The following is a 13,745-nucleotide window of genomic DNA, read 5'->3' on the forward strand; positions in this document are numbered from 1 at the left end:
TTTGTGCAGTGCATTGTAATTTATGTCTGACGTTTAACAGACACGGTAAGGCTAGTTGTTGATTTGTGGAATGTTTTTTTTTTCAACTGAAGGGGGCACCCGATTGAACAAAAAGCAATCCATAATCAATCAAAGGAAAGCTTCTTCATTGAGGTTCCCCCAGGTAATCATGTCAAGTGAAAAATCACGCCCATCAATCATCATGGCCATATTCAGCGCTTTAATTCAAGGTACAGGCCTAAAACATTCTTGACTGTCGTACAAGTCCAAAAAAAAAAAAAAAAAAAGTAAACCACTCATTAGTAGAAAGTAAAATGTCCATTTCCCGCTCTATAATGCTACCCTCTTGTGGTGACATCATCAAAATACAAATACAACACCAAAGAAAAAGCAAAAAGCACTACGTGTTTTGTGTAAAAGGCACAGGTGAGCACCTAAAGCAGGAAATGTTCTGCTCGTTTGCACTTGAAAATTAAAACTACATAAAAGCACCACTGTTATATGAAATGAAGCACCCACTGGTATATAAAAAAACCAAAAAACGACGTAAGCATGATCAGAGCATGAGCATTTAAAAAAAAAAAAAAAATCAAAGATAATGATTCACGGTCTGACATTGACTGTACAGAAGCCCTTGAAATCTTTAAAAACGGACGAGTGGATGTCAGCCACCAGCATCTTCATGCCGATCCTGTACGGGAGAAACTCAAACTGGACGCGGATGTGGTTGTTGGGAGCCAAGTTGGGAAGTCTGAGGGGACAAGAGAACAAAGTTCAAATGTTAAGACGGTGTTACTTATGTGTGTAATGTAACCAAATTCCGTGTCGACTGGTGAAACTGGGATGCTGGGCTGAATTTTTGTAACGTTCTAGGAGGTGCGTTTGGGGTTGAAAGGGCTGCTTCAAACCAAACTGACCGCCTTCCTGTTCAATCGCCGGCATGGGTCTTTGAGACTCTTTCGTGCATCCTGTTATGATGAACATGTCGACCCAATTTTGTATCAGTTAGAGAAACTGGTGTCAGGGGCTGATTTGATTTCAGTTTCAGGCACAGGCTCCTTGTCCTTGATAGTTTCACGCGGCCTTGGCGGAGGTTCGAGAGATTTCGTTACCTGTATTCCGATTCCAATTTCGTTACCTGCATTCCAATTCATTCCGCAGGAGTCCGTTTCCCGACAGAGTCAGCGTCATGCCTGTCAGGGTCTCCTGCAGGGGGTTCACGAAGATCACTTCTCCTGAAGTCCATTGGTGCTGCCGGACAAAACCGGAAACCTGCCGCACACGCAAATGAAGTTCTTGGAGAAAAATGTAATCATGTGTCCTAAATGACAATTCAAATAATTCCAAACACTTTTTTTGTAGCGTTGTTATGCGCGTCAACGTTGTCACATACTGAGTGACATCGCGACTAGTCACTTGTGCTGCTGTCATGATTGACGTCCATGTCGTCCAATGATGGGAAAGTCAGAATGTGCACAAAGGCGGGACTTGCACTCAAACCCAAAGTCAAAGAGGGAGGAGTGATACATGCTGACTGAGCCCAGAACAAGTCAGAATTTTACAAGAGCAAAGATAGGATTATTTCTTCTTTTTTTTTTTTTTTCCTTCAGTCAGAATATAACCATTACACAACCCCCCCACCTCCCAGATATAAGTTGTAAATATTATGCCGATAAAGTTGTATTTCTTTTCAGAAAAAAATGAATCACATTACAAGAATAGTCATGTTATCTAAGAAAAAAGTGAGATTACAACAGCGTTGTATTTTTTTTTCCAAAGAAAATGTTTTTTTTTGCAGAGAAAAAAAGTTGTAACTTGTTCATAGAGTTTTATTTTTTTCTGAATCCCAAATTTAAAAAAAGAAAAAAGTGATAACATTATGACAATAAAAATGTATTTCAGACAAGGAAAAAATAATAACACTTTTCTAAGTCATAATATTTGGAGAAAACATTTTTTTCAACAACCTAAGCTTTTGCATCCTGTCCTTTTATGTTTTTATAATTTTTTGGGACAAATGCCATCATATACCAAAAAAGGTGATGTTACGACCTTGTTGTATTCAAGAAAAAAAAGTTGTAATATTACAACAACCAAGGCAAAAATATAAAAGAAAGAAAATCATAATTTCATGTGAATTAAGTTGATTTTTTTTCCAAATCTAAAGGTGCACTCTCTAGAAAAAAGTGATATTATGATAATAAAGCTGTATATTTGTCATAGAGGACAAAAAAAAGAATCACCTTTTTTGTAAACGAAAGTCAAACATATTCATAGAATCATTATTTTTGGTCTCTAACAAGAAGACAACTTTGTTTTCCTCAGAGCATAATTTTTTTCTATTCCAAAAAACATACCCATAATGTACGTTTTTTGCTTTTCATATCCCATTTCCTGCGGCCCTAAAACAATCTTTTGTCTGTATTATCTTCACCGCCATGCAGGCGATCCACAATGAGGATGGCAGGACTTAAAACAGAAAGCAAAGTCACACAAAGGAGCAATACATGCCGACCTAACGGAATGGTTAAAAAGTATTTTATAGGAGGCAAAACAAACAAAAAACAGTGAGGAGAAAAGGCAATTTGGGTGTGGTGAACTTACAGTGAGGCTGACGGGGGGGTCGCGCAGTATCACGTCGTCCTCCGCCAGGTAGTTTTTGTCGGGATGCTGTTTGTCCGTCACCACGGCCGACACTTTCAAGCTGTCGGCGTACATCATGTGCTTGTAGTACAAACGCACGGGGATCACGATGGGCAACGACAGCTCTGCAACATTTTCCAGCCACAAAAAGATTCTTTTTTTTTTCTTTGGCTCAGTGTGTCATCATAAAAAAGACACACATCTACAAAATAATTACAGTTCTGAAAAGCTCTCACCCAGACCTTCCATTTGACGTATTGGTTTGAGGTGGTTTGTCAATTATATTTTTAACCCGTTCCTCATCAGGTTTGACCCTCAAAAAATGTTTTGCTCATTTTATAAAGATGTTTTGACAAAATCATCACGGAACTGAAAAAGTCCTCTTCTGGAACTTTAATTTGAGGTATGACACCACGTGGTTTGTTGCAAATCATTTTTCTGAGCCGAACTGAGTTGACACAAGTCAAATGAGACCACGCCCCCCCCAAAAAGTTTTGGTCTTTGTGTCATCATAAGAGGGTGTATTAAGAAAATCATGACGGAGCTGAAAAAGCTTTTCAGTTGAGGTATGACTCGCTGCGGTTTATTGGAAAAAAGAAAAAGAAAAAAGTTGACCAAAAATCTCATGTTTTGGTCACAGTTTCCGGATTTGTAGGGCGTATTCATAATAATTTAAAAAAAAAGATGTGGAAATCTTACATTAGAAGATTTAAATTCAAGCATAACTTCATGTGGATTGTTGCAATTTATTTTTTTGGGGTCCTTGTCAGAGTTGACCAAAAGCAACTACCGGTAATATTTTGGCCATGACGTATGTAAGTTATATTGACAAAAACATGACATATCTACTCAAATTTAAACACCCCTCCGTCCCTCCCTGCCTCCCTCCCCCCCTCCCTCCCCAAACTACTATTTTGACCATCCCTCTGAATTTTTAGGTCATATTGACAAAACAAAGACAGCTCTGTAAATCCCACACCGAGATCTTTAATTTGAGGTATGACTCGATGTGGTTTGTTGCCGTCCAAAAGTTTTTGGTGGCATTTGCCAAAAAGGCGTTTTTACGTTTTTAAAAGTTTGACCTCGGTAAGGCTGCAGCGTCTCCTCCTTGACTTCGGACTGGATGGTGGCGACAAAGGTGCCGTTGTAGTGCATCCCGTCCACGCTGATGCGGATGCTGAGCTTCTTTTCTTCTTTGCTGTCGCTGCTCAGCACCAGCCTCAGCTGCACGTCCTTGCCGTACTCCGGTGCCGACACCTGCCATTTAAAAAAAAAAAAAAAAAGTAGTCCCGTGTGATGGCTGATTTCTGACAATTTCTTTTTTACCTCTCACATTTTCTATACTCGAAATGCAGCTCACATGACAGGCATCGTCCGTCACTGTTCTGTGTGAAATGTGGGACGAAGCCATCAATTTGCCAGCTGACATAAAAGAAGTGGAATGGAAGCTGCCTGAAAGGGAATACTTTGGGTCGTACGTTGCTCTGTGTGAAAGGCACCGCAACAGAATGTGAGAGAATCAGGCAAGATTTTCCAATTTGGAAGTTGAATGCGGATAAATGCTGGTTTTCCATTACGACACAGATGCGACAAATCGCGTTGAAAATGTGCGCAAAAGTCAATCGTGAAAACTAAAGCCTGACCCATACGGACTTTCTTTAGGGCTGATATATGGTAGAATCAAATGGTGATAACCGATCAATCACCCAATTTTCTTTTCTTTTTTTTTTTTTGCCGTACTAGAATAAAATGTAATTGTACATCCACCACAGTGGGTGGCAGTAGTGCTCTCCTTGTCAGAGTGTGCTTAGGGAGTATAAAAAAAAGTGAATACAGTTATTTAGCAGATGTATTATTTTGTTTTTGTTTTCTTACATGTTACAAGTGACACAATGTTGTGCAGAAGTGCACTTTAAAAAACAATCTACAAATTATACAATTTATAGTCATGGCGGATCATTTCGGGGGGCGGGGGGGGTCGGCGAAATATTTTCTTCTTCCTGAGGGGGCGTAACAGCAAATCATTGCGAAGCAACCAGTGGCGCAACTGCGTGAAAGCCAAACCTCATCAAAGCGTATGGTGAGCTTCGGCGGGGTGCGCGGGGGGGGCGGCGGCGTGGGCGGTTGCGGGGTGCCTCTGTCGGGATTCCGGTCCGGAAAATCCTCTTTGTTGTCGCTGATGGCATACCTGAACACGCCGCGCTCCGCTTCCGAGCCTGGAACACGCCGGCACATCTGTGCGTCAGGTGTGTGCGCGTGTGTGGCTTGGGTGTGGGGGCGTGTGTGTTTGTGTGTGGTGCAAGTGTGTTTTGTGTGAGTGTGTGACGTGTATGTTGTTGGGAGTGTGATGGTGTTCGAGTGTACAAGTAGTGTATGGGTGTGCGTGTGTGTGTGTGTGTGTGTGTGTGTGTATGCAGGATACTTACCCTCCCTGTGCTTGTAGGACCTGGTGATGTCAAGGCGCTTGTCGGAGCCCACCGACTTGGTGGAGATGCTCTTACCAACTCGCTTGGTGTCAGAGAACATCTTCAAGTCGGTGCCGTCGGCTTTAGTCTGGACACGCACGCAGGCAGGCGATTACACGAGTGCATCCCGACTTTGAAATTTCAAGCTCGCCCTCACCAGCCAGTTGACGCAGTCCGCGTTGACCTCAGCGAAAACAAAGGGGACGTCGTACGGGAGCTCGGTCTCGCCGTTCAAGATGGCCACCAAAGAGGCGGGGCCGCACTGGTACAAGCCTGAGCCAAAGAAAGCCGGTCATCAAGTCCAAAAGTCGTCATGGCAACAAGGCATCGGGAAGATAAAAGCTCGAGAGGTACAGAATCTACCGTATGATTGCAAAAGTAGTGGGACAGCGTCGTCAAGGAACTTCTTTGGCAGCCCGCCCGACGACCCACAGGGAGGAACTAACTAACTCCCTATCTAGCACATAAACACAATTTGGGGCTTCCGCAAGTCTTTGGAATGAGCGGCCTTGGCAGAGGCCTTCACTGCACCGAGTGTCACTCCAGTCAGTACACTGGTGCACAAGTGTCCCAATACTTTTGTTCGACTCGCGCACTTTCATTGAGGTCGACATGACGACGGAGGCCTAACCAGCACTGGGCTCCTGCGGCGTGGCATCCAAAACCTGCCAGCCGTCATATTTGCCTCCGGCCTTCAGGTCGGGACGCTTCATCCATGACTCAACCCACACGTGATAGTTCCTGATGGGACGACACACACACACACACACACGCACACGCGCGCACACACACACACATACACACACTTTGAGGACACTCGACCCCGCAAAAATGGATAGATAGGTGGATAGATAGATATACGGTAGATAGATAGATAGATAGATAGATAGATGACCTGAAGGCAACCAAAAAAGAAAAGCACTTGTTACGTCGCATTGCCTTTCGGGCTGAGTTTAGAGGCCAAGGTAGGGGGGCCAGCCAAGGTATAACAAACAAAAAAGTTGGTCGGCTCGGAGCAGCGTCATCTGGCGCTAAATACTTTTGCTTTTATTTGAATTCCTTCATGAATTTTTGTTGTTATTTTGTTAGTTTTCTTTCACAAAAACAACCTTGGAGCACACAGACACACACCCCCACACACACACACACACACGACCTGTTCCCCCCCTGCCCCCCCTCCACTGACCAGATGCTGTCCTGGGACTCTTTGTGCTCGACCCCCTCGTCGGCATGGTAGACGTCGATGGTGAGGCTGGCGTCGGTGTCGTGGGCCGAAACGAAGTTGGAGACCACGCGGGTGGGAATCCCCAGCAGACGCATGACTGAAGGCAAAGGCAAACGGCCCGCAAACTCAAACAAGGAGGCAACGCGCCGGGCGAGCGGATCGTGGCGAGGGAGGCTCCAAGAAGCGCGCCAGGAAGACGCCTTCCGACGCTACCTGAACACATGACGCCGGCAAAGACCCAACACTGGCCGTACTTGACCGTGCGGTAGTTGTTGTTCTTCCACATGGAGAGGATGTCGTGGCTGCCGCTCCAGTGGGAGGGCGACTGGCCGCCCTCGAAGGAATTTGACCAGTTGCCCATCAGCACGCCGCGATCGTCTGGACTGTTGATCTGGACGCGCGAGAGCGCCGCGTCAACACATGCGGCGCTTTCTTTACCCCTCCCCATCCCGGACCTACCATGGCGCTGACCACGCGGCCCACGTAGGCCGGGTCGCTGCGGGAGGCCAGATCGTTGCCGGGGTCTTTTTTGTAGTTCAGATTCTTGTCCAGGACATTGAAGCAAATATCCACCATGTCCTCTTCAAACTGCACGCGAAGGAAGGAAGGGAGGGAGGGAGGGAGGGAGGGAGGGACGGAGGGAGGGAGGAAGGAAGAAAGGAAGGAAGGAAGGAAGGAAGGAAGGAAGGAAGGAAGGAAGGAAGGAAGGAAGGAAGGGACAAGAAGGCACAAGAAGGGACAAGAAGGGACAAGAAGGACCGGACGAGATTCACACTCAAAACAAACGTCAAGTAAGTGGCTACAGAACTTGCTAGCTAGCTAAGTCAGAAAGTGAAGTTGCAATTCACAGCTCGGTTTCCGTCCATTTTTCCTAAGCAAATGAATATAACATTTATGTGATTGTTAGTCATCGATCAGAAGGAAATTGTCAGCGTAGAATGTGCCTGTGTTTTCTTCCAACTTGGGTGCATTTTGGGCCGCTGCGTTTGATGTTGCAGGAACACGTTTGACGTGACTTGGGGATGTTTTTTGAAGCGCTTACTCTAACTTGATTAGACGCGCAGCTGAGTCTGCATTTTAAATGTAAACATTGCAGACAGACAATCGGGTTCATTCAATCTTGGCTGCCAAAATCGGGAGATCACAATTCGAAGTGGACTATTGCGCAACCCTATGTATCGACGCAGGAAGGTAGGTAGCAAACTAGGTGGGCTACACTATATTGACCAAACAACACTACGTGCGTACGTGCGTGCGTGCGTGCGTGCGTGCGACATACATGTCCAAAGTCCCAGTTGAGAGGTGATATGTAATCTGAACTTCCCCTGTAGATGACTCCTTGTTCATTCAGCACATATTCCCGTCTCTCCTGCTCGTCTGGCAAGAACACCGAGTCTCCTGCGTAGACCACGAAAAAGCCATCCAATACAGCATATGTAGCAATGTACGCAGTGCCAAGTCTTCTCTGGTGGCCGAAAAACTGACATACATTTACAACCTGCATTCATTTATTTCCAAGCCTCTATTATCCCTATTTCATTCCTCCCTATTTGTCTTGGCTGCCCATCATCTAGTCATGCGTGTTATTTTTGTTTTTTGGGGCCCAATCGGATCCCAGCTTGGATGTGTTGCCGCGTCTGGTGATCTGCCCGAGGGTGTCGGTGCCCGAACTCACGCGGTGCCAGACTGTTCCCGAAGCATTGTGAAATGACATCAAAATATGTCATTGGGATAGAATGACTTTTAAATGCTGGCCCATGACACCGACACTACTGATGGCTGTTTGTTTTTTTTTTTTTGTTTTTTTTTTAAAACAATCCGATTTCAAGCTCGGACGGGCGGCTGCAATTTTCCTTCCTTTGATTGGTTGAACAGAGTCAACTTGCCTGGCGATGTGTTACCTGGCTTTTATTTTGTGAACAAAAATGCATTTCCAATTTTAGTTGTAGATATTCTGTCCGTTCATGATTATAACCTTGCTGCACACCAGAAATCCTAATGATTATGCAGCAAATTGAGGCAGCGTAAAATAGGCGAGTATGAAAGGGTGACTTCCATGCGCACGTTCATTACAAGTTGCGTAACGTCTTACTGCGTAAATGTCATGTTACAACATGTACGCTTGCGGCAGTTTTTTGTCTTTTTTAAATTTACTGGCTGCACTCACCCGCGACCCTTGTGAGGATAAACGGTCTAGATCATGGTTGGATGGATGGATGGCTGCACTCAATAGTCCTGAAATTGCTGTACTCATATTGCGTTTGTGTCGATTCTTTTGCGACGTGATCGTGGTTAAGTGGATTTGAAGTCCTCACTTGAAGGCCCACATCCCAAATGCACCGCCCACCGCGGTGTACCGTACGAAGCAGGTCGCTAGGTTGCTAGCTATGCAAGGAGGTAGATGGCAGCTAGCAAGCCGAGTGGCTGAGGACCATACCAGAGAACCAGGGGTTGAAGAGCAACACGAGCGTGGTGACCGTCTTGTCCCGCCCCCACAGGGTGGCCCTCAAAGTGTAGCGGCCGACGGGGGCGTCGGCGGGGGGCGTGACCAGCAGCGGCAGGCTGTCGGCCGACGAGCCAAAGTCCAGCTTGGCCGTCCACGCGGCTCTGGCCGAAGCCCGGCGGCCGCCCGCTTCCGGGATGCCGAAGCGACACGCGGTGCCCTTCTCCTCAGAAGCGTAGCTTCCTGTTGGATTGATTGACATGGTGGTGCGCATTCGATTACTTTGCTTGACGTCATCTACTTACCCAACCGAGTTTAGCAGGTTTTTCCTCCTTCCTGAACTTGATTCACTCAAATGCATTGATTCATTTTTAGAATTTATCTCATAAAATAATGAGGTTATTGATGATAGCGAAACTGGAGATAATGGGAAAAAAACCCCAAAAAAAGCTATTAAAATAATGCATTAACTGCAGCAATTTAGCCGTTCTCTTCTGAAAATGACTGATGATCTGACTCGCTTTGACTTTTTTTTTTTTTTAATGAACTTTTGCAAATTCACACATTCATCAGTAAAGTTGTTCGTCTGACGAGCGAGCGAGCGAGCGAGCGCTTACCCCCGGTGGAGGCGTTGAGGACGAGGGAATCGAGGCCATGCCTGAAAGGCATGGCCAAGGTCAAAGTGACCTTGAAGGCCTGCCCCCTGCGGATGGTCAGCTGATCTTCGGGAAGCTCGCTGGTGTGATGCTCTTCGTGGTTGTGCTTGGCGTGCACGTCCACGCCCTTAAACACTGACGTGCACCAAAGCAACAAATAGAAGCGTTAGTTTCTCCGACCTCAGGTGGAAAAATACTTCCAGATACTTCCAGAAACTTAAATTCGGCACATTTACGCAATGTATGATGAAAACAAGGACAGTCAAACATCCCCTCATCCAATATAAATCGGCCAATTTTTGCAGAGTTAAACAAATAAAAAAGGACAAAGCTCTGTAAAAACAATCAAATCATCTTTGTTGTAAGCATTAAGTGACCCAAAAAGATATTACATATATATAAATATACATATACATATACACATACACATATATATATATATACATATACATATATATATATATATGCACATATACATATATATATATACATATACATATACATAATATATATATATATATACATATATATATATATATATATATATACATATATATATATATATATAAATATATATATATATATATACATATATACATATATATATACATATATATATATATATATATATATATATATATATATATATATACATATATATATATATATATTTTTTTTTTAATCGGCCAATTAATCTGTAATCAGAAGTTTATTATAACCTAAATGTCGGAAGTGGCCTGAAAAAAAGCCATGTCAATTGGGCCTTCCAAAAAACACCCAAAAACTTTTGCTGTATGTTTTTTTAAGAAGAGAAATAGCACGCTTTAAAATTGTATTTCATAATACCACAGAGAAATGACATAATTCATTAAAGGGGCGAAAATTAGGGAAGCATTTGTGCATCATCATGATTGAATTCTTCATGAATTGACTTGATTGTGCTTCCCCTTCTGCTGTGCCTGCCATTGTGTTCAAGAATTGTTTGCACGGGCTTGCTTGATAGCGCCAAAGCACTGCCTTTCACAGTAGGCTGAAATCATCGAGTAGCTCTGTGTGTGTGTGTGTGTGTGTGTGTGTGTCTGGGGGCGAGTGTGTGTGATTGTGTGTTTTTCCAACTAATCTAAATGAGTCACCTTGCCTTTGGGTCAAGTCCGCCTCGTCACTAAGATAAGAGGTACCAAAATAGGTTGGACCAGATCTTGCCATGAAATCTCAAATAGTTGAAAAAGAAATTGCGCTACTGTACACATTTGATGGTGGCCCCAAAAAATGGTTTGGTAAAGAATCTGAGGAGATAAATGTTATTTGCAGCCTTTCATTGAGGAAGGTGCAAGTTAAATTAAGACTACTGCACTAAAGCATCCATCCATCCATCCATTATCTGTACTGCTTCTCCTCACAAGGGTCGCGGGGCGTGCTGGAGCCTATCCCAGCTGTCTTTGGGCAGTAGGCGGGGGACACCCTGAACTGGTTGCCAGCCAATCGCAGGGCACACAGAGACAAACATCCGCACTCACAATCACACCTAGGGGCAATTTAGAGTATCCAATCAACTTACCATGCATGTTTTTGGAATGTGGGAGGAAACCGGAGTACCCGGAGGAAACCCACGCAGGCACGGGGAGAACATGCAAACTCCACACAGGGAGGCCGGAGCCGGGATCGAACCCACCACCTCTGAACTGTGAGGCGGACGTGCTAACCAGTCGACCACCGTGCCGCCCTGCACTAAAGCAAAGTGTTGTAATTGCAACCACAATGTATCCCCCCCAAAGTTGCAAAGGTTAAAATATAGCGTACTGCAAAGTCCATCAAGTGAACATGTGGAAAACGAGAATCCTGCCAATCCCATTAAATTTGCACATGAAAATGTGAGTAGTGCAAATGCAATGAAAAATAAGCAAGTTAAAATATGACCATCAGACTGCCCAAAGTTAAACCGACTTGAATTTGACACTTGCGCTCATTGACGGTAAGTCGTCATCAACGGATTGCAGGCAGCTGCTGAACTTTGACCAAATCAGCGCAGGTGCATCCAATTTCTGACTTGAATTTTGCAAAATGACAGAAATGAGTTGGATGAGATGATTTTGGCCTCACCCGAATTGTTGTCCAGGAAGCTCATCTTTGCACGGCGCTGCGGTGCTCGACTCGGTGGGAGCTGGAAATACTTGCGACGCGCAACAAGCCTGGCAGCTATTTATCGCGTCCCGGGAGCCAGTCAGACAGGTTTCCAACACATCCTGCTGCTCCACATGTCCTCCGATCACACCCCGTGGCTTTCTACCAAGCGATGTTGACTTGACACGCTCTTGTCTCACTTCCCAGTCCAATGCTTGCCATCACAAGACGTTTGTGCCACTTGCAATAGGCCGCGACCCTCCGTCAAGCTTGGTGTTGAATGGCAAGTCGACAGCCGAAATGACCAAAACTCAAATCCTCCGCAATTTGGGATCTTCAACCCGTCTAATACGCATGCTTCAAATTTGGTCGTTGTCTTGAAAGCACCGCCGATGATGTCCAAAACGACCCTAAAATGTCCGCTTCAAACCAACGGGGATGACCTCCTCCTGTGTCTTTTCGGGCGTGGCTCCTTGAGACCTTTTTGTGGGTCTACTGTTGATAGACATGTCTTATCGAATTCCATGTTGCTAAGTCCAGCAAGAGAGGTTTGTTCATGAAGGAAATGGCTGGAAATGGCCAAAGTGACCTCAAATGTTTGCTTCAAACAGATGTGGAAGGCAGCCTGTGTCTTTAGAGGCATTGCTTCTTGAGACTTTTTGGTGGTTCCACTCATGATAGACATGTCTACCAAAGTTGATGTCGCTAAATCAAATTGGCTCCATGGGCTGAATTTGAAAAATGTCCCTGGAGGAAATACTTGTCGATCACTGGAAATGACCTTAAAAATTTCACTTCAAACCAACGTGGCGGACTTCCTGTGTCTTTTCAGGAGTGGCTTCTTGAGCCTTTTTTTTCCCTGTCTCAACTCATTATAGACGATTATTCCAAATTTTACGTTGCTCTGGGTAACTGGTTTCAGGGATTGAATTTTAGAAAAGGCCAGAAATGGTAGCCAAACAAATGTGGCTGACTTCCTGTCTGTTCGGACGTGACTTTGCATGTGGCTCTACTCATGTCCACCAAATTTCATGTTGTCAAGTGGAACTGGCTTCGGGGGCCGAATTCCCAAAATTCTGTACTGGCCGATTATTCGAGATCGATATGTATCGCGATTGACACGTGATCGATAAAAGGTTCAATGGAAAAAAGAAAAACAAAGCCGATCGCAGCATGGTGCGTGATGTAGGCAGCGCGCTTCCGCCTCCAAACATGAAGAAGCAGCGTTTAAACCAAAGAAGGAGCCGCTTTTAAACCAAAGAGGAAGAAGCATTTAAACCAACGAGAAGAAGCTGTTTGTTTACTCAACGGAGCATGCTCGCGGGCTGGGCGGCCTTGCGCTACGTTCGCGGGCCCGGCGGCCGCGCGCTATGCTCGCGTCCGGCGAGCCAGCGCCGTAACTTTGCTCAAATAAATGACCACTCGACAATTCAATTATACTGTGCACGATAACCCTATTAAAAACCCGTGGATGGAGCCATGGTGTACAAGTAGAGGAGTTCTTGTCTTTGACATGCTAGCAGTAGTTAGCCTTATCCGACACCGGCATCGCACTCAAGGTTAAATAAGTAAAATATGAACGGACTATGGCAGTAATGAGCCCGCTAAAAAGATAAAGTAGTCCTAAGACGGTTGGTCAGCGATGGTGTATGTACTGCAAGAGAGTATTGGTTCACTTACATTGGATGAACATTGAATGAAGGCTAATGTATGTGTCAACAACTGCTTTGGGGTAGACCTAATGCAAACACGCATTTACAATGCACTGATGGAGGACAAACTGCACATTACACGACATAACGATGTACCAAAAAACGGTTAACTGTTATTTAAAGGTAAGGTTTCAAACAAAATCAATCATTATCAATATTGACTGATATGACATACTTTGATTGTGACAGTTTTTCAAAGCGCTTCCAGGCCCCTTTTTTCTTTAAAATGGAGTTTATTTCACCTTTATACCGACAGGTTTATTTCACTCTTTCATAATTACATTGACCTCTTATTAAAGGTTAAGTATTATATTAATACAACATAACCTAAATGTATTTTTCTTCGTGTCGTTATTTTCAATAGTTTAAAAAAAAGGGAAAAAAATGTCAATATATACCGATATCGACCAATATGAAACACTTGTATCGTGATATACTTTTCAGTCATAGCGCCCAGCCCTACTTCGCGTCACATCGACT

General features: G+C 44.4%; 1 protein-coding gene across 1 annotated transcript; it reads right to left on the reverse strand.

Moving 5' to 3' along the window:
• Window positions 1-200: 200 nt before the first annotated feature.
• tgm8 (transglutaminase 8) lies at window positions 201-13,625 on the reverse strand. The gene is made up of 15 exons (XM_086040219.1): window positions 11,533-13,625; window positions 9,394-9,567; window positions 8,771-9,019; window positions 7,613-7,731; window positions 6,793-6,921; window positions 6,547-6,724; window positions 6,295-6,430; window positions 5,740-5,849; window positions 5,266-5,381; window positions 5,070-5,196; window positions 4,708-4,859; window positions 3,726-3,900; window positions 2,605-2,768; window positions 1,139-1,272; window positions 201-751 (listed from the first exon to the last, which is right to left on the reverse strand). The coding sequence occupies exons 1-15, from the start codon at window positions 11,555-11,557 to the stop codon at window positions 604-606; spliced, it is 2,136 nt and encodes a 711-aa protein (XP_085896345.1). The 5' UTR covers window positions 11,558-13,625; the 3' UTR covers window positions 201-603.
• Between the last annotated feature and the right edge of the window lie 120 nt (window positions 13,626-13,745).

This window comes from Filicampus tigris, chromosome 9 (assembly GCF_054856515.1).
Source record: "Filicampus tigris isolate MCC_2025a chromosome 9, RoL_Ftig_1.0, whole genome shotgun sequence".
Taxonomy (NCBI): domain Eukaryota; kingdom Metazoa; phylum Chordata; class Actinopteri; order Syngnathiformes; family Syngnathidae; genus Filicampus; species Filicampus tigris.

Bases quoted from the DNA above. Each gene is read 5' to 3' on its own strand.
- tgm8 (XM_086040219.1), bottom strand. From the start codon at position 11,557: ATGAGCTTCCTGGACAACAATTCGG. The intron at 6,922-7,612 runs GTATGTCGCACG...CTTCGCGTGCAG, and splicing joins TCAACTGGGACTTTGGACAT to TTTGAAGAGGACATGGTGGA. The intron at 5,850-6,294 runs GTCAGTGGAGGG...TCGTCCCATCAG, and splicing joins GAGTCCCAGGACAGCATCTG to GAACTATCACGTGTGGGTTG.